Here is a 25,252-nt window from a genome sequence, read left to right as displayed (position 1 = left end):
ATCCACAAACAAACAAACACACAGATGCAGTTCAGTTTTAGCACCGCTGCTGCCCACACAGCCACAGAAAAGAGCCTCCCCACTTCACAGAGTTATGTAACAGCTTGTTGTGCTGAACGCTGCCTGGTGTTTGGGAACGCTGAACGTTAGGCCGTTTTTAGAAAAGCCTCTCTGAGCAGCAGACTCTCTGCATCATGATACAGGTAGATTTTCAGCCTGAGTTTCTGGCTTCAAACCAGTGAGGAAAAACATTGAGGGGAAAAAAAGGATGTACAGAAATGAAAATTCAGTTCTAACATTTCATGTTCATTTACAGAAATATGAACTGATCGCCATCAGTTTGCTGTATTAAAACATGCCTTGTGTGATGTTTTAAAGCCTGAAGTTTTGTTCAGTAGTTGCCAGCAGAAAGGCCTTAATTTTGCAGAGAGGGAATAGTATGCGTGAGATAAGATGTTTGCCTTTAACCTCAGAAGATAAGCCCCAAGATGAAGGATTGTGATAATGGATCAAACCCAAAACACTTGCGGGATCCCAGGATTATTTAGCACATCTGTGCTTATGTGTCTGTTTTCATGTCTTTAGGCTGAAGAGTATAAAATTAAACCATCAACAAAGCAACTTTTCCTCTTTCACACAGTGACTGTAGATATATATATATATATATATACATATAAATTCATAAATGTTTTGCCTTAAGTTAGTACAAATGTATGGTTAAATAAAGAGACAGTAGGCCCAGTTACAGAACACCAAGTCACAGCAGCGATGCAGAGGTGGTTGTATGCAACATATACTTCTGGCAGACTCTGCAAGCTACAATAACATCAAGTCAGCTGGATGAATGGACAGTGTCTACACTACTTTAGACTTTTGCAATATTCTCTTGAAATAATCATCTTGAAATCACTGGACATTGTTTAACCTTAATATCTTCTCCTCTATCCTTCAGGTGAAGTATAAGTCCAACCAGAACCAGAAACCAGAAGGTTGGTCAGACCTACCGAACCTCCTGCAGCTGGAGCACGCCCTGAATGCCAGCAAGCTACAAAGCAACGTAAAACCACACACTGCATATGCAACAGAAACTGACAATACAGCAGCTTCTTTCACCTCTTATTACAAGTGTTGCAGAAAAGTCCAACATGTTACACTTTTATGGGATACAACACCAGAAGTGTTCAGATTAGCCGTTTTACATAGTAAAAGTTCATCATTTTGATAACGCGCACACACACACACACACACACCACAACGTCAGGTGCCATCAAAGAGTTTATTACTGTGGCCGATGCATCACTGTATTATACTCTTGTGTTTCTGTCTTCATGGTTGCCAATCTTAGTTCTAGTTGTGACATTTTTTAGGTGGAGTACAAGAAGAAGTACGAGCAAACAAAGGCCCACTACCACGTAGCTCTTGACACAGCTGAACAGCTCCACCACAGGGAGAACGCAGTACTGCACAGCCAGGTTACACACGGACACACACTTTTATTCTAATTTTCCTGCTGTGTTTTTACCACCTATTTCAGTGGCTGATTGGTTTGTGTGTCTGTGGTTTCAGGTGAAGTACAGAGAGGAGTATGAGAAGAACAAAGGTCACTCTCAGATGGAGTTTGGAGACACACAGACCTACAAAGTGTCCAAGGAAGCACAGAAGATGCAGAGTGAGGTAAAAACTCTTTGATTATTCCTGCACTCTTGTGCAAACTCCAGACATGTGTTACTATGTGATTTTAACAGTCTATGTTTGTTTTTCTATTAAAAGTTTCATAAATCTGTTAATAGAATGGTCTGGTAATGGTCTGTTGCTTTTTGTTTTGGTTTAGACATATTTTAAGGTCCAATGTGCAGGATGTTTTGACTTCTAACAGTTAAATCCAATTAGATATTGTAGCTTGAACACAGGTATTAATTTGATTTGGAAATATATTCAAGGTTGTTCCAGGACAAGTCTGAACCTCAAACAGGGAGTGAAACTTTTTCAAATGTCTGTGTTGTGTTACCAATGGATTTTAGTACAAATATCATGGTTACACTGCGTGAAAATGCGGCTAAAAGTGCTAACGGTACTTTGTCCTAATAAATGTAAGCAGTAGACAACTGAACATGTTGAAGCAGTTTGTCTGTTTATTGGTCTAATACTGCACGCAGGTCTAAATTATCATACAAATGTGATGAGACTCGCGTTACACCTGAACAGTTAGAAATTCACAGAAAGCCACCATTCAGAAAAGTTTCTAATATCCCTCAAATCAAGCAACAAAGTTTAGTTTTACTATATCTCTCTGCTTTGTGTCCTGTTTTACTCTCAGAGGGAGTATCGGAGGGACTACGAAGAGCAGATTAAGGGAAAAGCAATGGTGGACGTCGACCAAACACCTGGATACCTGACTGCCTGCCACGCTAGCAGCCTGCTGAGTGAGGTGTAAAACACTGAGAATATTTCTGAGAAGCGCATTAGAACTTGTGCAAGTGGTTCCAGCATCTAAAATAAAGAAACTGTATCTTGATCATCACAGATTATGGCCAAAGTGTGGTCATAAGTTTGAATGAACTAATTTAGAGACCAGAAAAGGTGAAGAAAATCGTTTTAGTTCAATTAAATGTAAACATCTGGTATTCTAAATATATTACTATTCGGCAAATATTGAGGATTTATGGAGAGATAAACAGTTTAAAGTATCCTCTGTTTTACGTAATAGTTTTTAAAAGTCTGAACAGGCAGAGGAAACAAAGAGGATAAGAGGACATATAATTTATCGAAGATTTTACAAGAAAATAGATAAAAATTGGGACTTATGAATATATAATAACCCATCAAGCATAAAGTCACATAGAAATAAACATGAGAGATCCTATAGAAATCACTATTCTCAAGAAACCACCTGTCTCTTTGCAGAAAGAGTACAAGAAGGACTTTGAGCAGGAAGTGAAGGGGCGAGGCTTGTCTGGTGTTGGTCTTGAAGAAACGCCTGAGCTTCTAAGGGTTAAAAATGCCAATCAGATACTGAACCAGGTAAAGCACACTCCATACACACTCATTTAGACAATAGATGCAATAGATCTGACTTTAACTGCAGTGATTGTTGTGATGGTTTGTTTATCTGCACCCACAGAAGGAATACCGCAGGGATCTGGAGAGGGAGATTATGGGCAAAGGCATGGAGCTGAGTGCTGATGTCCTGGAGATGCAAAGAGCCAAGAAAGCCTCGGAGATCCAGAGTCAGGTATCTGGGCTCAGATTCCCCCACCACAGATGGTTGATGGGCCTCTGCTGGCCCTCACATTACATGTCAGATTCAACCCAGTCACCCAGAATTTTTTATTCAACAAAGGACTTATTTTAGGACTTAATTGGTACTTTCTGTAAAACTATGCTCATTTTTACCAAGTTCAACTCTTAACTCCTTCGGTGCCATTGACGTCTATAGACGTCAATTTAAAAAAAAACGTTCACTGCCAAAGACGTCAATAGACGTCAATTGCGTTTTTAACGGAGCGGGCTGGGGGACAATCTAGCGGAGTTCGTCACTAAATCTTAGGCTTGTAAACACTAAACAGAGAATATACTGGCAAAATTACCCGCTAGGTGGCAGCAGTGCCACTATGCACAAAAAAAAAGAGCTCGTTTTCTCAATTTTTTGGGTCAAACAGCTGTTTTTGGTGAAACCAACCTATGTTCTACTGTCTATTACTAAAGGACTGAAAATGGTAGAAACAAACTTTTTTTTCCTGATCAAAGAAGAGAGTCTACTCTTTCTTTTGGTCATTTCGGTGTGTACATAGTCATAAGACACACTTTTCTGTGGGTCTTGGAAAATCAGTCAAAATACTGAAAAACACTTGGCAGTATGGGTGGCTCTGAACTGAAAATGGCTGGCAGCCAATGAGTTAAATGCAGAAATCGACAAAACAGCATACACTGGCAATTATTTTTAAACCGAGTCTGCTTAAAGGGGGGGGTTTGAGGCAGAGCGGAAGCACAGCAGAGAGGCACCAGCAAGTTGCTCTTGTTCAAATTTGTCCAATTTTTAGTTTTAGATTGTACAATGTTCTGACTTAAAGGGATAGTTCGCCTCTTTTGACATGAAGCTGTATGACATCCCATATTAGCAACATCATTTATGGACATTGACTTACCCCCCGCTGCGTCCTTTGAGCCGAGTTCCAGCCGAGTTTTGGAGTTGACGAAGGTAGTCCGGCTAGTTGGCTGGGGGCACAAAAATAAAGCGTCTTGCTTCTCAAAACAATATGCGTTCAGAAGAGTAATACATTTGCATCACAAAATCGTCCCTCCGGAAAAAGTCAGACCTCACAATCGCTTGGCGCAATTTTTGCCTCCCTTCATATCAGTGCGTTCAGCCACCTAGCGATAGCCGCACCTGTTACGGTGTTTAGTGCTCGGAAGCAGGGGACTGCTCGGTCTTCTCTTCGGTCTGCAAGGTTTACACAGCCCGTAGCAGGACGCAGCGGGGGGTAAGTCAATGTTCATAAATGATGTTGCTAATATGGGATGTCATAAAGCTTCATGTCAAAAGAGGTGAACTATCCCTTTAAAGTGTAATCAGCTTAAATTAAAGTATTATTGCTTTTTTCCTGTATGCTGTAGTAAGCTTTGTATTTATCTGCATATGCACTTTTTAAGTTGTTGTTAGTGCAACCGTGCAACAAATGAGCTGTTTCTGTGATGCAGAGATCTTACAAACAGACGGCGCAGCTCAGAGAAAACTCATACGGGACGGTTACAGACACCCCTGAACTGCTGCATGCCTCCTACCTCAAAGACATCTATAGCCAGGTCTGCGAGTACACGATGCCAACTCTTATTAAAGAAAATGTTCTAAAAATAGTTCTGCCTCTGAGAACTTTGGTGTTTCTGTAGAAAAAGTATAAGGACGAGGCGGAGCGTCTGAAGGGAAGCTACAGCCTGCTTTCAGAAACCCCAGAGATGGAGAGAGTACGAACCAACCAGAGAAACATCAGCTCTGTGAGAACGCACATTTATCTTGATCCTCTTCTAATAGCCAAAGACTGTTCCAATTTCACAAAAGTGTTTCTGTCCTCTGAACTCTAATCCATTTCAAATGGCCCGTTTCCCTGTATGCGTTGTGAGTGGTGTTAAAGATGCTCTCTGTCACCCCCTAGCTGCGGTACAGCTGGGACTCCAAACTGATGAGGGGTCTGACGGCGTCTGTCACAGAGACGCCAGAGATCGTCCTCGCCAGAGAGAATACCAAGAAGATTAGCGAGGTATGTTTACTCATAGTTCTATGATCACAAAATCACAAAACATTAAAAAAAATAAATTAGATGTCTGTTAAAACTTTGAGTCTCTGTTCAGGTCCAGTACAGAGATGATGTGGGTCATGGTACCGCTGTCATGGACACACCTGAGATGGAGCGAGTCCGACGCAACCAGGAGAACATCAGCTCAGTGAGTACAGAGACACTCATTGATGCTGAAAACACAGGAGCTCAGGGATCAAAGAGCTGGTGAGGCTGGTATTATTCTGTATGTGGCTGTGATGAACCAAAAGGGGCTCAAAGGCAGGAAATCAAGGATGACCCAGCAGGGTCTGCACAACTGTTGGATAAACTCTGTGAGCTCTGATTGGTCAGATTGTTTCTGAGGACACTGCAACTGTCGGAATGAAAATAAGATTTTGTTAGTTTGATTTCCTGTCTGTCCTCATGCCAGGTGAAATACAAACAGAGTGCTGTGAAGGCCACAAGTGTTGGAGTTACTCCAGAGGTGGAGAGAGTCAAACAAAACCAGGAAAACATCAGCTCGGCAAGACACATGCACAAACACACACATTTGTACTACTACCTATGTGAGAAAGATGAATGGCTAACACCTAAACCAAGTATGAACTTCCATTATCTATATCAGTTTGATTTATTTACAATCCTGTACACAAATCCTGATCCAGCCTTTTTTCCTTCCAAGCAACCAGACTTTCTTGTAATCTTTTAAAGTGATCTTGACCAATAGTTCTGCAGGCTTTCTGAAGTTCTTTCAAATTTTTTTTGGACATTGGGTGCTTTTTAACTAATTTTCAGTCCAGTCCTTGTACCTGACCATTTTCAGAGGAAACTGTTTGTTTGTTAAGCCACTTAACTCTGACCTATGAATCATTTAATCAGAAAAAAGGCTCCTAACTCAAGGGATGAACCAGTGTTGTGTCAACACATAACAGACAACTTAGCAAAGAACCACTTTTAAATTGTATCTTCAGGCACTTTGTTACCAGCAGCCTGTCACAAAGACACATCATTTGTTCCCATTTCTTTAGTTTCATCTATGAAAAACAGCAAAGATAAAACAGTTTGACAGACAGAAAATAGCATTGTTGCAGCAACAAGGTGATTCCCAAAGAGCTACTAGCTGAAAACTTGGCATATCTCAGCATGGTGTGCAGTGTGTCTTTAAAACATTTGAGGAAACTGGACAAGTGGAGGACAAAAGAAGAAGTGTCAGGTCTAAAGAACTGTCTACAGCAGCATCTACTGGAGAACTATTCCTAAAGACTACTTAAAGAAATGACATAAAAAAGATCTATGAGGGTTCAGGCTGTGTTGAAGAATAAAGCTTGTTAGAATTGCACACAAACTGTATTTTGCCTTATATACGGTATTTACATTCATCTTTGTGTATTCTGCCTTTTCCTGTTTTCCTGGACATATATTGAAAAATGAGGGGTATCTCCGGACGTTTGCACAAAACTGTAGAATGTCCACTTTCCAAAAATTGTCCCCTCTGCTAATTTTTCTCTGCAATTTGAATTGGTCCTCACAAAGATAGGCCCACACACACAAGAATTGACAATGCTGTATGTTTCTCAGGGTAACAGCATATGAAATGTGTGTTTGAACAGGTGAAATATCAGCGCGGGCTGCAGGAGATGAGGGGGCGGAGCTGCACTGAGCTAGACACACCTGAGTACAGGCGTGTTAGGAGGACACAAGACTCGGTCTCCATGGTAGCGGCCTGGTTGTCATGGCTCCCATCTTGGCTATGGGAGGAGCTAACATGAGTGACGTGGCACCGCAGGCGGGACTGCTGCACTGATACTAATCCCCAGGGAGGAGAGTGTGTGTGTGTGTGTGTGTGTGTGTGTGTGTGTGTGTGTGTGTGTGTGTGTGTGTGTGTGTGTGAATTCATTAGAAGTATTCAAAAGAGAAAAGATACAAAGTTTAAGCTTATCAAGTGTTTCACTTCATGCACACAAACGTACCTTAAAAAGAGGTTTTTATCAAACGTTAATATAAAGACTGACTCTTTAAATTTTTTCTCCTTTGCAAATACAATCAAAATACAAACATTAAGATTTCAATTTGTATATAGTTGCATATAACATGCTTATTGTCTGTTTTTACAAACTATTAAGACTCGGGGCTTCAGTTTTTGGTGTTCAGTAGATCAGTAGTTCAGGTCCTAAAACAGTTTGACTGACAGACCTCCAGTGTGCACATGCAAGAGTCCAAAACAGTGTGTTTAAGTGTGTGTGTGAGTTAATGAATAAAGCTTTTAAAAACCTTCTCTGTGTGTGTGTTTTAATTGCTCACTGACCAAACGCACTCTGACTTGTGTGTGTTGTGATTTCTCACGCTGGTGTGTGCATGAGCTCTTTCTGCTTGTCATCACTGGTGACACTGATGCCTCTGCATTTGCTGGTTTTGCCCGTCAACAGGCGAAGTACCACGAGGACTTTGAGCGGGCGCGCGGCCGAGGCTTCACACCAGGGCTGGATGACCCCAGCATGGAGCGCTACCAGAGGGCCAATCAGATGATAGCAGAGGCGAGCTATAGCAAAGGGATCCACCCCCAGGCGATGGAGATGGATAGACGACCAGGCGGCATCATTGTTGGTCAGTGACCCACACTTGAAGCGTATAAGCATGTGTTTAGATACTTTGAAACAGAATTTTGAACTTGTATTCTCCTGGGATGCTAAGACACTGTAAATCCATCTGCCATCTGTGATGTCTATATTTCTGTAAACCATTTGGTGAGAACCAAATGGAAACAATAGTGCAGGAATTTATCCTAATTTATCAGGTAGCTAGAAACAGTTTATATACATTGTCTTATGTCCAAACAAGCAACTTTAGCATCACTCTGAAGACTTTCGTTGTTCATCAGTCATTTCCATCTGGGAAAAGCCACATCAATGTTTGCTGTCGTTTCCTGCGTTTGTCCGTCCCCACTTCACTTCTTCATGTTTTTACCTCTTTGATGAGCTTGGTGTGTGGCCTCATGTTAATGAGTATGCTCCTTTATTTATCAAATATATATCCTGAAAACTTCTCACTTAACAGTATCCACATCTGAATCTTTCACTTGCTTCTTCTTTGAACCTCTTAGCACAACTCTCCTTTATGTGTCTTTTATTCTGGTAATTTGACAGTTCTCTTGTGCAAAAGCAGCTGCTGCACAAATAGATATAAATGGTTACTTCTCATTCAATAAAAACATGTATTTTGCAAAGTGATAAGATACTAAAATATACAATTTTTTTCTCCCAGATAATTATTGTTTCACACAGCAACTTTAATAGAAGTACCAATATATTATCCGCTCTTCATGTGACAGCAAGAAAAACTGTAGCTAAAACTTTCCTCAGTGGCGCTCAGAGTTTTGTAGAATTTATTTGAACTTGATGTGCTGATTTTGCTGTTTTCAGGGTGAGTCGACAAGCTTCAGCTTTGGCTTTTTCATCCATCTGTTTTGTTCTATGTTGTATAACTATAAACTTTTAACTGATTTCACAGTGGTAATATTTAAATGTAGTACATTCATATCTGCACAGGTGGAGAAACACAGAAGAAAACAATGATAAACAAGCTCATTTTTAGTTAATTTTTTCACGTGAACATTGCAGGATTATTGCATTCAGTGTAAATAGAAATTACTTTTCCATCTTCTCCGAAGACCTGAAGGTGTGGAGGACAGATCCAGGCTCCATCTTTGACTTTGACCCTCTAGAGGACAACATTCAGTCCAAGAGCCTCTGCAGGATGTCTGGTACTTTACCTGAGTCCCCTCAAAATGTTAACAAAACAAACCTGCTGGTGGCTGCTTCATGAGAAATTCATGTTTTCTGGCCATTGATTACAACAAAGGCAAAAAGAGTTGTGATAACATAAAACAAAAGATGTCTGCGCCTGTTTAACTCTTATTTTTCATTAATTCACTCTCTCCATTTTAATTAGTTTTTCAATACCACAACAGCTCATTAACATTAAAACATTAACATGTTTTCCTCTGATTTATGTTGGTAGATTTACCCCTGAGTTTTTTGAAAGGGCAAAAATTAAATTAAAGTAATCCAACTAACTGCTGTAGTTTTCCATCCTGAGCTAAAAGTCAGAGTAAAGCAGCAATAAATCACAGACAATAAGTTAATTAACAATCTAGCCAAACATAAATTACTAAAACAATCATCAAGTAAATAAGATTGGGTTTCAAAATAATGAGAAAATAAATGATTATCTCTGCTCTGAGAGTTCATTTTAACTGAAATAAACTGCTTAGACTTTAAATCCCGAACGCACGCTACAAGTAATTAATATTTCAGTCTCCTTCTAAATGTGGGTTAGAGCCGTTTTCACACATGCACTCAAGTCCTGAACTTTTCTAAAGATGCTCCGGAGCAGTGGCATGTGAGAAGCACATAACCCGAATAAGCAAATATTCTGGAGTATATGCTGTGACCTGAGTAACGTGGGTGCTGGTGAGAGCTGCAGCTACTTCTTTCACAGGGTTTCGAGCAGAAAGTCTCCCTGTGTTAGGTGTATGTGTGGTACAATGACTGAAAAAGACGGGGCCAAACAGTGAAAATGACCTAAGTTTAAAACATTGTGCAGTCTACTTAAATACATATTCCAGTAGCAGAAGATTCAGTAGACACACATTAGTGTAGCGTGAGCATGTGTGAGTGACACTCAGACAGGTATTTACAGCAGTGTAACAGTGTATTTATTAATCTCAACTATTGGGTCAACGTTTGTAAACGTATCAGGGGAAAAAATATGTGCAATGACCTATTGGCAGTGACCCTGAACACTTTATCACCATTTCTGTGCACAAAATCAGTCCACTAAGCATCCATGGACTGTAATTATGCCCAAAACGTTGGTTCTCTAAGCAGGTCCAAAGCCCTGAAACCTCCACAGTGCGTCATTGATTCTTCAAAAATGAATCTATGATGTCATGAACAAACAGTTCATAAGAACAGCTGTTGAGAGATGGTTAACTTGACTTGACCGAGTATTAATCTGATTCTCTGTGCTGGACAATGCTGAAGTTGGCCTCCAAACTGGCATGTTGCCAGATCTGTGATGCCGCATTTCAGCTTCATTTTTAACTAAATGAATCCAGTATTTCTTGTTCTCATTATTCCTCTGTAATTTTAGTGGATAAGTTCTGCAAATTGTGCCAAACAAGGGAGATTTATTTCCACGATGAAGGCAAAATACTTAGCTAGCTAGTTACGTATCCAGAGCTAATGTATGTGGTAGGTCTATTTATGAACTGTTTAACCGTCCCACTCCACAGTTCAGTAAAACAAAGTTTTAATTAACTCTGCATTTTAACACGTTTTATGCAACTCGTGTCTAACACATGTAACGTGTTTCCATGCAAATCCCTGAATCTACTATACTCAAACTTTAATACATTTGTTTGTACTATAGTTGTTGTCCAAAAACCTTGAATTTATATTAAGTTAAATCACAACTCTGGTTGTTCTTATTAGCTGGATCCCTCACTTTTTCTTTTTTCTCCATCCTTTCCTCCTCGTTACTGGTCTTTGCTGGGATTACCTCTGTCGTGTGCTGCTCCTGGTGGCGGCTGTTTGTCAGAGCGGGCCGACCGCAGGCTGAGCAGGCAGCACTCCCAGCAGTCGCTCCCCCACAGCCAGGCTCAGTCTGTCAGCTCGCTGACCTCTGACCTGTGGGACCACAGCGGCACCAGCACTCCCGGTATCTCTTCTCATGTTTCTGACTCGCTGATTGGTGAAAGCATGGACCAGAACATGTCTCTAATCCACAGATAAATAAGTCTAATTCACTGTCTCCTTGCAGGTTTGTGCATGAGCGTCACTGGGGTTTTATCTCGTTTAACAGCTCACATGGTTCTTTTGTTTTATTCACAGCAGAGTGTCGACCTACAGAATCAGGCAGATACTGGAGACACTTCTCTGGGTGTGTGACTTCTATCTATGTGTGTTTCTGTATCTTATACTCAGCTCCTGTCCTCCCCGGAGCATACCACCATCAGGGCATCCAGATGCAGCAGCATCAGCAGTATCACGGCTACATGCACCAGACCAGCATGTCATCTGTCAGATCCGTCACCTCACCGCCACATTCAGCCACCATGGTACGTTCTTGTCCACACAAGAATATTGTGCAGCCTTCTTTTGCCTTGAAATGTCGGACACCATCAGTATTCATTCTCTTTTTTAGGGAACTATTGTCCAAATCTTTTGTTAAAAATGTTTAGGAGATGTTTATGATGACTTTTTTGAGATTTTGGTCACTGCTGCAGCAGTAACCAATGAAGGCTAATAATAATAGGTTATATGGACCATATAACTTAAAGTCAGTGTACTACTAAACACTCAACTGATACATGGTCGTGTGAAAAAGAAATAACACCTCCTTCCTCAGTTCTAAGGCTTTACATATTAAATTTAAACACCAACACATGAAAGTGTGTCATTACTGAACAAAGACTAAAATAGATTGCAGAGGCAGTGTGTGAAAGACTAAGTGAACCCTTACAGCTTGCACAGAAATTTAGAGGTTAAGTTGCAGCCAGGTGCTGCTTATCAATGCACTGATTAATTGATCATCAGTAAGTGTGAGCACCTCTATAAAAGCAGAAGTTTTGTTAGTTTGCTGGTCTGCAGCATTCAGGTGTGTGTTAACACAATGCCAAGGATGAAAGACATCAGCAATGTTCTTAGAGAAGCAATTGTTGCTGTCCATAAATCTGGGAAGGGTTATAATATAATAATATAATATTCCTTCACAACCATGTGAGAGACTGATAACATCTTACAGAAAACCATTACTGCAACTTTCTGCTGCAAAAGATGGTTCTACAAGCTGTTGGATCATGGGGTTCACTTAGTTTTTCACACACTGCTTCTGTGTTTTATCTCAGTTTTTGGTCAATAAATAATAACTCAGTACAATATGTCATCTGTTGTTCATCTGAGGTTGGATTTGCATAATTTAAAATGAGGCCTGGTGAAGGACCAGATTAATATTTGTTTATTTTTCCTGATAAGTTGTACTATATTTTGCACATGATTGTCATCTCATCCTGAAGCCTAACTTAGTCCCTTTGTGTTGTTTGCAGCGTGTATACCGAGCTCTGTATGACTACGCAGCTCAGGACCACGACGAAGTGTCATTCAGAGACGGCGATGTCATCATCAACGCTCAGCCCATCGACGAAGGCTGGATGTATGGCACGGTGCAGAGAACCGGCAAGTCCGGCATGCTGCCGGCAAATTATGTGGAGTGTTGCAACTGAAGCATGGAGGAGGGAGACAGGGGAGGAGATGAAGGCAGGCTGGAGCTAAACTTACAGATTAAGATCCACTCTCAGTGTTATTACAGCAAATATTGTTGATGTTCTTTGCATTTCAGGATCCATGTGCATTTTGTATGTTTTTTCTTCCAGTGGGAAACAGATGCAGTGACATTACATCTACATGTTTTCAGCTTTTCTAGTGGATTTTTAAGGCAGAGACTGAAACTTGGTTGTAAAGCAGTTTTATATTAAGTTCCGGTGTTGCAGAGTGTCACAGAGCTCTTTAAAATGATTCTGTATAGAGAGCGGCCTCTACATATGCAATACAGCAAGACGGGAAACATAGGCAACCACGAAACGACGAGGCTATCTGAGGAAATGGACTTGAGCTAAAGAAGTAAAAATAAAATAACTGGAATGCACTGAACATCACAGACTAGTGACATCGGGTTAGTCTGACATTGGTCTGAGGGTGGTTTTCTTAAAGTGGAAACACAAGTGGATAAAGAATGAAAACCAGTGGAGGCATAGATCTAGCATGCTGTCAATACATATATCAACATTTACAATTAGAGCAGGGAAAGACGGGTGCATGAAGGAAGAAAATCAGAGATTAAAAAGAGCTACAAAGTTTAATCATGTCTGACAAAGTCAAGGAGGTAATTAAAAAAAGACTGAAAAATATCTAAAAACTAAATAACAACTCAGTCTGAGTTTAAAATTCAATTCTGTTGATATTCTGTGTTTTCCGTATTGCCAGCAACACCCATGACGAGACCTAAACCAACACCGAAGGTATCAGCTGACAGTTACTTGTGTGTAAGAAGAAATCTTTTCTGACATGTTCTAAAACATTCTGTAGTCGGTCACTTAATCCCAGATAAACTATCCTGCTGCCACAAATACGTCCAACGCACCTCAGCTTTATTTGTATTGTACGTTCCGACACAAATGCAACTCGAAAAATGTTTTACAGAGCAAAAGAAAAAAACATTGAAATAAAGAATAGCATTTAAAGGATTCAAAAATCTACGCACATAAATGCAATTTGCAAATAGAAGTAAAATATGAAGATAATACCCACAAAAGCAATAGTTCTGAATAACCTAAAGGTTTGTAAGTTAGTTAAGCATATTAAGAAAAGTAGTGCACAACAGATCAGAAAGGTACATTTTATACTTAACTTCTATTCTCAACTTTGCAAAGAGCTGATGCAGAGAGGCTGAGACGGGAGAAATGGGGTCTCTTATTGCTAAAAAGTCCTCGAACTGAAACAGTGGTCATGTGGTCAACTATGTTCTTTCTTTCTTATAATTACAATTCAACCACACCCACTGGTTAATCCTCCACTGTGTATTTTTAAGTGAAAATATTTTTTTTTTTTCTAAGTTTAGAACAAGAAATGCAGCCTGTTTTACCCATTTTAGTTCATTTTTCAAAAGAATATTTATCCCGACATCATGGTGCACATTCCAGGGGGCTCGGCTCCTCCTAAAAGGACTCCACTGAGGGTTCTTAAAACATTGAAAATGTGAACTTTGACCATGAATATCTATACTTCATGGATCAGTACTAAAATCAGCCATAAAAGCTCCTTTCTGGTGAGTCAGGGTAGAGAAAAAGACACATTCTTCACTAAATCCACATCCACTAGCAAACAGGACTTAGCAACTAGACATCACAAGCAAAGTATCATTCATTAAGACTTTTATTTAAATTCAGAGGAAGGTGTGTAAAGACAGCAGTTTAGGGCTTTCCCATTTGCTAGACTGAGTCATCTATTTATTTGTCCAGGGTCAATAACAGAGGAGATGTTTAGAGCGTTGCTAACCCATATTTCATATTAGGATATGAATGTTAGAGCTTGGTATACACGCTGTGAACAACACAAAGAGCTGAAGATTTTCATCTGCTTGGATCGGAGTTCCCAAAGCAGAGAGAAGAGGTCAGATAGGATTGACAGACTGACTGAGGATTTTGATCTATTTGAGGAATTTGTTGACAATAAGAAAACTACAGAATATCACCAGACTTTAACTGATGGGTGGTGAAGAAAAAGAAGGGGTGCAGGAAAGGAAAGTGATCTGTTTCTAGAGGTGAGGAAAAGGAGGAAAGAGGGAGAAAATCATATGCTGATAATGTCAAAATTGTCTTTTTTTTTCTGAAGTGATGCAACCAAAGGAAAGGAGGATGAACTAAAGCCGATAACATTACGATGAACAAGAATTAGAGATCCCCTGAGTTTAAACATGTATTTATCCTGAGTTTAATTGATGTTTGGGTGAGTGTAGTTGAGTTTTTGACTTCAGATCTACAATAATCTATACAGAGATGGAACAATCACATGGCAGAGCTTCAGTTTTAAACAGCAACACTAACCTCTGGTGTTTTTAAAGGACTTAACTAACACACTGTGTTTTTTTCTGTTTCTTGTATCAAATGTTCATGTTTTTCTATTTTCAAGAATTGATTAAAGTTTTCACATTGTGTAATTAAACCATCATCTCTACACACAGTAACAGTTTACATGGACTAGAATCTGAACAGACTGTGTCAGCACGTCAGGGCTTGAGATTTCTGTACGCCGCAGACTATTTTAATACACGGGTTTATGTCTAAGTCTTGGAAAGATACATTTTACACTTTCACTTGTATGTATCCAGAAAGTTGTGCTTCTTGGGCTTGTTGTCATGCTGTGTGGATTGCATCCCAGTTTGTGTACTGAATAAAATCTTCACTCAGCCTTTCTTTGTCACTCTAGCTGTAGAGCATTTTCTATTTCTAATTTGAGGAAAAATAGATGCAATAGAATATGATTTACTAAATGTGCTAATTGGGTTGCTTTTGGATGAGGAACTTTGTGTTATTTTTTTTCTTGCATTGAGGATATTGTGGCTTCTAATGTCACCCTGCAAAGTTTTTTTCTTTTTTCCTATTTAGTCTGTTTGTCAGCACAGGTTATCCTAAATTTATTTACATGTTATTTGACATAATATATCACAATGTTTAAGTTGTTATTTTGCCATAAATAAAGTGTGTTACATGTGAGAGAAATAAAACAAATGGACAGTCAAGAGTGATGTTTTCTCATTGAGAAGTGAGACTACTTCTATATTCAATTTTTGATTTACAGTCATCGTCTCTTTATTCATGCTCATTGCAATTAAGCTACACAAAAGATCCATGAGTAAACACATGAATACTACATGCCTCTAAGTAAGCTTTGATAGCCTACTTACAGAAGTTATTTATGGATTACTTGTTTAGTTATCCATTGCAAAGTTTTCATTTTTAATAATTTATTTAGCTTGTTATCTGTCATTGTAAGCCTGGCTTAAAGATTCTCTTTTTAAAATTTCAATAAGAATCTTAAGAATCGGTACTGAAAGAAATCCAGATTAGCTTATAATGAAAGATTATTTACTGTTTCTCTCGTTCCAATTTATCGGTGCCGAGCTAATTCAATGTAAATAAAAAGATAATTTGGCCTGTTTTCACAAACACAGTAAAGAGACAGACGCTGAGATCTAGTAATTTAATAATTGAGTTAAATTGATCATTTTGATTTAAAAGTTTAATATTTAACTGTTTCTGGTAAAAAAAAAATCACTTGGATTTATATGATACTTTAAAAAATATATATTATTAATTATTTGACGAAAAGTCGGTCTTAAAGTTGTTCATTTGTTTTCACTAAGCAATCTGTGAGAGGAAACGGATTTTGCAATACGCCTATGGTCAGTATAGACAGCGCATGCGTCAAAATAAATGTGACGGAAACAGTACCGAGGCGCTTGCAGAAAGTCTCTCTGACCGACTCTGAATGAGAACGCACTGATTTTGACTTGAAAATGATGAAATTTATACCTAAACTGTTGCTACTGGTATTGTTGGCCTTTCCGGCGACTCTCCTCATTAAAGGTAAGTTAGAAGTACTGCTACACACCGCGACGGAGGAAAGGATAGTGTTATAGGAGGAAGTAAGGATTAGCATGCTAGTGTTAGCAGCAAAGCTAGGAGAGGCCGTTCTCTATTTGACATGTGCTAACTGAAAGCAACCGTGTTTTCTTAAAACGAATAACTTTCTTATAAATGTTGAGTAGTTTAGAACAAGTTCGTAGAAGTTCACCCTTTGGTGTTTGATTTTATGTGACTTGGCGTTAGCTATCTGAAATTAGTGCAGTTTATCCGCCTGCTTAGTCTGACGTGTCCTTAGGGGTCGGTCTGTTGGCTGTTAGCCTTTAGCAGGGCAGCTAAGTTGCTATTATCTCTCTCGCTGTAACTCAGCGCCTCTCTGGATGTGGAACTACTTTACTTTAAGTCTAATATCTTGAACAACTCCAATTAACCTCACCAGTGGCAAAAACACAGTTATAAATGTTTCCGGTAACTATAGAAAGTCACTTGTTAAATGGCTAGCTCACTCAGCTAGCATATACACGGGTCCAGTATAGAAGTTTCACTGGTTGTGTTCCTTTAAACTACCGAATATAGTTATGTTACTGGATTATTATCGACAGCCAGTCTTTATAGAACACATAGGGTTAGTAATCTGAACTGGTATTTGTCGATCTTGCAGTAAACAGCGGTCAAGGGGCGTTTGAAGCCGAGTTGGTTGATCGATATTATCATGTTTGCTGTGATTGGAACCTGTAGCGTAGTGAACACCCTTCTTGTCATTTCAAGTGTCCTGGTTTATATCAGTAGCCTGAGGTATACGTGGATAAAATCGTGGTACATGTTTAGAGCTTATGTTGCCCCAGCAGTATACATAATGAGATATTCTTTATAGCCTTTAATGTAAAGACGGTGAGGAATGCCCACTTTTGGCTAATACTGTGGATTTAATGCAGAGATGATGTAATCCTAATTATTCATTTGGTCAATGTTAGATTTGTGGATATTTAATACAGTTATTACAGTCAGATTTTCCTGAACTTTACCGAGGATAAAATTCATTTGGAAAGTACCAGCAAAAACAGATCTTTAAAGAAAAGGTAGCAAGCAATATCTAGGTGCTAGTGGAGGTAGTGGGAACAGTTGGTCAGGAGTTGTGCACCTCCTCAGACCTGCACTGATGCTGAATTTATTGTAAAGTAAATTAATCTTCAAACTCTGTACATTAACTATCAGCCTGCGTCTTGCAAACGTGATAGTAGCTTTGCTATGCATTTGCTAGCCTGTACGGAGTCAACTTAATATTGGCCTAATATTAAGTTTGTTTTAAACTCGATAAATCGTCATAAATGATAACTCCCAGGAATTGATACCAACCGACAGTCGAACAGAACTCACTGATAAATGTCTTTGTTGCTGCTTCATTGTTTTGTAGTCGTTGAGTCTCAGGATTTTTCCTTTTCAGATGTTCGTACATTGTAATTGTGCTGTTTTGGTTGGTCATGAATGTTTTTAGGAGTGCAGAGAACAGTTTCATTTGGTCTGTGTTTTAAAAGATTCCCAAACGGTGCCTTATGGGCTGAATTACATAATGGATGATTATTAATGAAAACTCAATGCAGCCTCAATTAGATCATTATGTGACGCTGATATTTTTTTCTAATAAAATGAATTTTGTGTGATTAGTGGTTATTAAAGTTGTCTTATGTATGCAGAGACCCTGTTTTCTTGCTTTAAGCCTCTTTATTTTCTGTCCACTCAGCAGGACTGACCTTAAACATCACATCTCAAACCATACAACAACTGCTAAAAACCCATTATAACTCCTTTTGAATTAAGTTTAATAACTGGGCCAAAGAATTGGGTCATTTTCTGCAGGGAAAATAGATTTTTTACAGACACCGAATAACTTTTTATGTGGCTAAAAGACTCAAGACCTCTCTTAGATATAAAGAAATACAGTTCCTGTGCAGTTAGCAGTGGTCACGCTTTAACAGCATTCTTTTTTCAGGACCGGTGGCGAATGCCCAGGATCTGACTGAGGATGAGGAGGCCGAGGCTGTGGATGAAGATGTTGTTGACGATGTGACAGCAGAGGACGAAGACGATGAGGCTGAAGTGGAAGACGACGAGAATACGGAACTGGTAGGTGGTTGACTGATTAAAGATTACTAATAAATCAATACGGTAACAGTTTGACAGTTTAACACAAAGGTCAGTTTTAGTTTTTCATTTTAAAGATGAAACACCTGATCTGACACCGCTTCTTTCTTACTGTGTGATGGAGAGGGGCGGGGCTTAAAGCACTACAGAAGATTTTACTGCTGTGGATTGTAGAAAACAAAATGATGTGAGCAGGTCGCCGAATATAATGTGTGGATTTTCTGCCCGTTTCGGTTAGATGTGAGAGGACATGACCTTCAACTTAAACTGCTCGGACAGTGAAGAAGCGTTGACCTCAACAGTGGACTTTTACTCCAGTTATTTTGAATTTGATTAGCTTCATGTGCAGCACACCATAAACTAACCGCCTCTTGTTTTTATGTTTAGAGGGAACTGAATTGAACATGATTAGTTTTAGCTTCTGCACATCAGAATAAGTTTGTATGAAACTTATCAACTTCCCCTCATCACGCTCCTTAGTGCCTTTTTAAAGATTTTGGACTGCTAAGTTGCCAGTGTTACCAGTGCATTTTACAATGATTGCCTTTATTTTTCAGTATATATAAAGAGAAATACCTGCATGCTTGTTCAGAACCCCATAACAGTCAAGTTGTGTTTGTCTAGACGGAAGAAAAGGAAGATGAAGAGGAAGAAGCGTTGGTTGGTGAGGTGAAAGCTTCCCCCAATGCAGACACTACCATCCTGTTCGTCAAAGGAGAAGGTCTCGGATTCATCTCATTTCAATTTCAGCATTTTTGATGGAGCTATAATCAAAACTGATCCATATGCCCTCTTTTCTTTCCAGACTTCCCAGCCAACGATATCGTCAAGTTCCTGATGGGCTTCACCAACAAGGGCTCAGAGAACTTCATCGTGGAGTCTCTGGATGCTTCTTTCCGTTACCCTCAGGTAAGAAAACCTCATCTTCTGCTTCAGAAAATAACCAAAGGAGGCGTGAATGTTTTTAATGCTGTGACTCGAGCTCTGACCTGCAAAGTGTTTCCCATCGTCCCATTCAGGATTACCAGTTCTACATCCAGAACTTCACTGCTCTCCAGCTCGGCATCCTGGTCCCTCCTGGCAGACAAGCCACCTTCGAGTACTCCTTCATCCCCGCAGAACCAATGGGTGGGCGGCCCTTTGGACTCGTCATCAACCTCAACTACAAGGACAACACTGTAAGAAAGACCACATCAAACTGAACTCGCATTTTGTGTCAGATGTTAAATATGAAGAATCGATTTCTGCCTCCGGCTCTTATTTACTTTCTATTTTCCCATCTTCCCCTCACTTTCCCGTTCTCTCCATCTCCTCTGACCCATTTCTACCCTTCTCTCTGCCTTCTTTCATTCCTTTCCATCCTTCATTCTCTTCCCACCTGCAGGGAAACATTTTCCAGGATGCTGTGTTCAACCAGACAGTCACCGTCATCGAGAGGGAGGATGGACTGGATGGAGAAACGTATGAGTTTTACTGATATTTCCATCCTCAAACCTTCTGGTTGTTTATTGCTGCATCTAATTTTTTCTGCACCTGTTCCTCTTCCCTTCATGTTCGGCAGGATCTTCATGTACGTCTTCCTGTCAGGCCTCGGGCTGCTTGTCATTGTAGGCCTTCACCAGCTGCTGGAGTCCAGAAAGGTGGGACACCGTTTCATTCATTGTTACGTTTCTCAGGCTTATCATGTTCTCTGGCCGTGATTGGAGTGATGTTCTAACTACACGGAAATGACAGAATGGGGAATTCAACATGATGACAAGCGGGCACCTCTCATGGATTTGTTTGTTTGTTCACAGAGGAGGCGCCCAGCACCAAAGGTAGAAACGGGAACTTCGAGCCACAACGACGTCGATCTGAGCTGGATCCCTCAGGAAACACTCAACCAGATCAGTGCGTACGCCTCACATCCTGCATTCACACACATGTGCACCTGGCATCTTTATTTAATTAATGATGGGGAAAAGCAGGACAAGATTGAAAGAAACAAACCTCTTTCTGTCCAAACCTTTGATGTTTCTTTTCCTCAGAATCAGCTGATGTGTCGTGCAGGTGTCTCTGTTTTCTTCCTGCTCACCTGTTTCAGAATGATCTTTAACATTCACTGCATGAGGATCACTCACCCTCTTCTCTCTTTTTCTCTCTCTGCCTTCCTTGCTGTCATGTCTTCAGTGCAGAGTCGCAGAGGTGAGGTCTGCTGCATGTCATGTGTGTCTGAACCGGAGCTCCGAACCCTTTCTTTGTACATCTTCATTTGTTTGGAGACATGAAACTCATTCATATTTTTGAAGGTTGACAAAAAGTCAATTTGGGCAACTCTGCCTCATATATGTGTAAAAACTTCTTTTTAGATAAATTTTGCTTTTTTTTTTTTTACAGCAGAGAAATCAGTTATGATGTAGAGCAACAAAAATGACTTCATGCTGGTACAACAGTCATTTTACATCCACATTTCTTTGAATATTTTGAATGAATCAGTTTGTCTAGATCTTCTTATATTAAACCAGTTGTTGACCATTGAGGCAGAAGAAACGCAAATCATTTCCGTTGTAGCAAAATTTAATGAACATGAATGAACGAGTGGATGAAAAGAATCATCCCAATGTTCCCAGTTCAAACTAATACCTGGGAACCTCGGCAAAAAGTCGGCAAAAGCTGCTGGTTTTGTTTGTCGTCATCCTCAATGATTAGTTTCTGTTTATTGATCCCATCTCCACACTCAGCTTGTTCTACCTTTCCTGTTCTACATTTCGCTGCGATTTTCGGGTCAATTTCGATAAATTGACCCAAAAATCGCAGCGAAATGTGCCTTCTAACAGTTGTTTTAGCATTTGGTGGACCTATTTTTCCGGACACCGTTGAATAGCAGCAGCAAGACATCCAGCCACTAGGTGGCGATAGTGCGTTGTTTGTGTAAAATACAAATCAATGAAGACGGACAATAATGGTAATATAACTTCTCTGAAAGCGTATTTCGCAGGGGTTTTTTGGGGCCAACGTATCGCTGTCCACCACAGACCACACGGTGAGTTTCATGTCTCTGCAAACGAAAGTTTAATGCCGTTTTATGATTGTTTGCTTGAGTGGTCATTGACTCAATGCAAAGGTGGGGAGGCTGTCGCAGTGGATACTTAAATGCTCCGTTCAGCACCAAATGTCCAAATTGTGATCAGAACATCTATAATTCACCCCCGACTACCTAAAAACGGTAGCCTGGCGACGCCATCCTACGTACTTCCGCCCAAAGATTTTGGCTCCGCACATAGTCTGGCCAAATCCCCCTACCTCGGTTCGCTCAGTGTTTTGCCAATCAGCAAACAGTTGCGAGTGGTGACGCAGAACTCACGCGAGGAGTCCATTGTAGTCCATATAATTGTAGTTCAACCGCAGCGGAAATAAACATGGCGACGGAAGAACGCTAGAAGCTATCCATGAAGTTGTCTCAACTCTGGAGAGCATTACACAATTAAAACGAGAGCAAGAGGAATGCCTCGTCAATATTATTAGTGGCAAGGATGTCGAAGCTCTCCTTCCAACTGGCTTTGGGAAAAGTTTGATTTATCAAATGGTACCGGTATAATGAAAGCGGATGTGGGAAGCGTGATTTGCGAGCTAGAGCCTCGCGAGAGTAAGCATGAACCTCGGCGCATAACCAACGTCATTTCTAAACATTATGATTGGTTAAGGGAACTCCGTTACTCCAATGAATTTAAGTTGCTGGGTAAGGTCCCGCCCTCCATGGAAACGGATTCCTCTTGGGTTTTCCCAGACTGTTTGACAGAGTCAACAGTCGGCTTTCGCCCAGGCTATAAAAACGGGGCTTAATGTGCAAAATGGCGAACTAACCCTTTAATGTTGTATTTGGAGACATTCCCAAAGTTTGCTTTGAACTGAATTGAACTGACAGTCAATAGAAAGTTATTTTTTGCAGCTGTTAAAAAAATTGCTGCAGATTTGCATCAATGGTGGATGGAAACTCGACTGTTGACTGACACGAGTGACGTTTGCAGTGTGATTAATTCCCTAGATGTTTGATTGTTTCCATGATATCCTTCATGTTGTCTTCATTCAAACTCCACTGACATCCCAACATCAACTGCAGCCTTTACCAGCTACCTCGTAGCCTCCATTCTAACTATTTAATACAGTAATAATGAGGATTACTGTAAAAAGTAAGAATCAGTTTACACAAGGAGCAGTAACATCGTTCATATATGACCTTTCACAAAGAAAAGCAGTGAAGTAACGTTAAGACGGCACTGATATATTTACTTTTTGGATCTTAAGTGAGAAAAGGCTGCAGTGGAATGTTGATGGCACATTTTTCACATTTCTCAAATCAAACAGCATCAAACCGAGTCTGCCGTCAGCTCAGAGTGTTTCAGTGATCCGTCACGCTCAGTGTTCTCTTCTTCTTCTCCAGACAAGGCCTCTCCGAGAAGATCTCCTCGCAAAAGGAACCAGAAACGCTCGGCCGGCTCAGACGAGTGACGGGCACCTGACACCACGGCGGGCGAACCCTCAGCCACCCGTTAACGCTGGAGGAGGAAGATGAGGTGGACTGAGGCTCAAACCGGGCGCACTCTGCCTCAGTCTGCTGAGAAACTTTAACCAGTGCCAAGCTCAGCGACGGCTGGCTCTACTTTCAGCTTCCGAACCGTTGAAAACAAACACACTCGCACACAACTCACTCCTTTTTGTTTAATTTCTGGCGCTGTCACGTGGGAGAAAGATGGATCATCCATAAACAGGCATTGGCGTTGGGTTTAAGAATGCATGTAAGGACATTTTTCTCTGAAAGTTTTTTAAATTTTTTTTTTTAAAGATTATATTTGTTTTTCAAAGCCTTAGTGAGATAACTGCTGATATTATCATTGTGTGACAGTATTGATTGTGTTTCTGTTGATTACCTCGCTCTGGCGTAGGGCTGGAACAGATGGATTTACAAATATTAAACACGTTCTTTTTTGTTAATATTTGAAAATTGTCCTTTTTTTTTCTTTTTCTTTTTTTTAAAAAAAGACAAATTTCAATCATTTTGGACTCTTTGACAGCGTCATCAACAGAAAAACAGTTGTTTAGTTGCAGCCCTGCTCTGGTGCATAACGGAGCTACGATAACAGTATCAAATGCAGTTTTTCTTTGTTTTTTTTGTTTTGTGTGAGCGTTTGTAGTTTGAGGTGTAGATTCGATCTGCACATTTTGATTTTTCGATTTTGTTCTTCCTTCTCTGCCCGTCTTATCTTCTCTTGTTTCCCTCCATTGACCTTGAGAGAAGTTTATGTTCTCAGAATTTCTTAAGGATTCACACTTTGAGAGTCTTTGAGAACGCGGCGCCGTCCTGCTGTTAAAGCGTGACAACGTGGAGATCCGTAACGGGCCACATTTCAACGGAAAATGGACAAAATAAAGCTTCAAAAACAAAATATGATGTGAACTAAACGTGGAGACAGAACACTGTAGAGTCAGTAGCTTCGTGACCAAGTTTTGATCTGTTACATTGCAGCTCCTGTAAAATAATCGGACCGAAACTTTGGAGTCGGAAGCTGTGTTTAAACACAAAAAAAAGTTGAATAATAATAGTTTATTCAGGGGTATGGGTAAACACGAACTATAATAACATTGAACTCTTTTCTAAAAATAAATCTGGAAAACGATCAGCAGGCTTCAGTAATCTGCTTTAAAGAGAGAACGACAGCAACACCCTTTATCCTTTAAAATAATATTCTGATATATCAACATCAGTGAAGAAGGTGAACCTGCCCCTCGATGTTCGGTTACCACTGAGGTTTTATCATGTTAATCTAAAGGTTGAAGTGTCATCCTGAGACCTGAACAGTTTGGGTTTGTGTTCGTGTTCTACTTTTTTTTTTTTTTTTTTTTTTTTTGTTTTAAATTATTTTTATTTTTTAATTTTCTTTCATCTTCTCCAGCAGCTTGTTTGAAATCAGAAACAAATGTAACAAACAGGGAATCTTTTCTTCTTTGCTTTGTATAAATGTTGAAGTGGCTGAAGCACTGGTGTAAATATTAGCTGATGGAGGCTGTGGGCAAAATTACCAAGCTAATTTATTCAAGCAAATTGGTCTTAAATGGGGGGGGTTTTATATGGTGTGTTTCTTCTGATATACCACTAGAGTGCGTTACTGACTGCAGGCCTCGAGGCTCAGTTTAGGGTTTCTGTCTGTTTACAGTAAAACTTTGTGAGTCTGAACCGGTGCCATGTTGGATTCTGTGCATCCGCTTCATTTACTGACAGTAAAACAAGAAACAGCAGAAACTTTAAACTGAAGCTCGCTGATACCACTCCCATTTACTCAAGACTTATCTGATGTTTGCTTTTTTCTAAAATGTTGGGGGCTGTAATTCAGAAAATACAAATTTTGCTTTTCAGTGTGCGGGAAAATAAACGTGGATGATTTGCTGTAGGTTTGCTGCTTTCTTTAAGTTGTCTTTTTTTTTGTGGCTTCGTCTTGAAAAACAGTCGAGTATAGATAACAGAGGAAATCTTTTAGTTTCAGCAGAAGCTTTTGCCCTTTCACGGACTAGCTTATTTATTAGAGTCCTATAAAAAGAAGAACGCAGTCTTTGAATTTTAACGTTTTTATGAATCGGGACACAACAAAATCACATTTTCTTC

The 25,252-nt window shown here is 39.9% G+C and overlaps 2 protein-coding genes across 5 annotated transcripts in view; both read left to right on the top strand.

The window, feature by feature from the left end:
• Positions 1-15,629, top strand: part of LOC142370125 (uncharacterized) — a 64,636-nt gene extending 49,007 nt beyond the window's left edge. Inside the window, exons 54-70 of one of the 3 annotated variants that reach the window (XM_075452569.1) lie at positions 953-1,057; positions 1,368-1,472; positions 1,567-1,674; positions 2,318-2,428; positions 2,905-3,021; positions 3,122-3,232; positions 4,699-4,803; positions 4,888-4,992; positions 5,151-5,255; positions 5,347-5,439; positions 5,704-5,796; positions 6,884-6,988; positions 7,700-7,877; positions 8,941-9,033; positions 10,872-10,991; positions 11,258-11,391; positions 12,379-15,629. In XM_075452569.1, the coding sequence (XP_075308684.1) occupies positions 953-1,057; positions 1,368-1,472; positions 1,567-1,674; positions 2,318-2,428; positions 2,905-3,021; positions 3,122-3,232; positions 4,699-4,803; positions 4,888-4,992; positions 5,151-5,255; positions 5,347-5,439; positions 5,704-5,796; positions 6,884-6,988; positions 7,700-7,877; positions 8,941-9,033; positions 10,872-10,991; positions 11,258-11,391; positions 12,379-12,555 (1,965 nt within the window). In that variant the 3' untranslated portion in view covers positions 12,556-15,629. The remainder of the gene's footprint in view (positions 1-952; positions 1,058-1,367; positions 1,473-1,566; positions 1,675-2,317; positions 2,429-2,904; positions 3,022-3,121; positions 3,233-4,698; positions 4,804-4,887; positions 4,993-5,150; positions 5,256-5,346; positions 5,440-5,703; positions 5,797-6,883; positions 6,989-7,699; positions 7,878-8,940; positions 9,034-10,871; positions 10,992-11,257; positions 11,392-12,378) is intronic. The other 2 variants (XM_075452570.1, XM_075452571.1) reach the window with 2 other exon arrangements.
• Positions 15,630-16,306: 677 nt separating this feature from the next.
• On the top strand, positions 16,307-25,040 carry ssr1 (signal sequence receptor, alpha). Of its 2 annotated transcripts, XM_075452136.1 has the most exons (10): positions 16,307-16,476; positions 18,464-18,597; positions 19,240-19,336; positions 19,421-19,524; positions 19,635-19,793; positions 20,000-20,076; positions 20,177-20,255; positions 20,412-20,505; positions 20,785-20,799; positions 23,036-25,040. In XM_075452136.1, exons 1-10 carry the CDS (start codon positions 16,407-16,409, stop codon positions 23,101-23,103), a joined length of 897 nt encoding a protein of 298 aa, XP_075308251.1. In that variant the 5' UTR covers positions 16,307-16,406; the 3' UTR covers positions 23,104-25,040. The 2 variants fall into 2 exon arrangements, with proteins under 2 accessions (XP_075308251.1, XP_075308252.1); XM_075452137.1 differs by lacking the exon at positions 20,785-20,799.
• The last annotated feature ends 212 nt before the right edge of the window (positions 25,041-25,252 follow it).

Source organism: Odontesthes bonariensis, chromosome 20 (genome assembly GCF_027942865.1).
Source record: "Odontesthes bonariensis isolate fOdoBon6 chromosome 20, fOdoBon6.hap1, whole genome shotgun sequence".
Classification (NCBI taxonomy): Eukaryota; Metazoa; Chordata; class Actinopteri; order Atheriniformes; family Atherinopsidae; genus Odontesthes; species Odontesthes bonariensis.
Note: the sequence above shows the minus strand (reverse complement) of the source record. Positions and strands in the feature narration are given on the sequence as shown.

Bases quoted from the DNA above. Each gene is read 5' to 3' on its own strand.
- ssr1 (XM_075452136.1), top strand. From the start codon at position 16,407: ATGATGAAATTTATACCTAAACTGTTGCTACTGGTATTGTTGGCCTTT. The intron at 16,477-18,463 runs GTAAGTTAGAAG...TTCTTTTTTCAG, and splicing joins GGCGACTCTCCTCATTAAAG to GACCGGTGGCGAATGCCCAG. The intron at 20,256-20,411 runs GTGGGACACCGT...GTTTGTTCACAG, and splicing joins AGCTGCTGGAGTCCAGAAAG to AGGAGGCGCCCAGCACCAAA.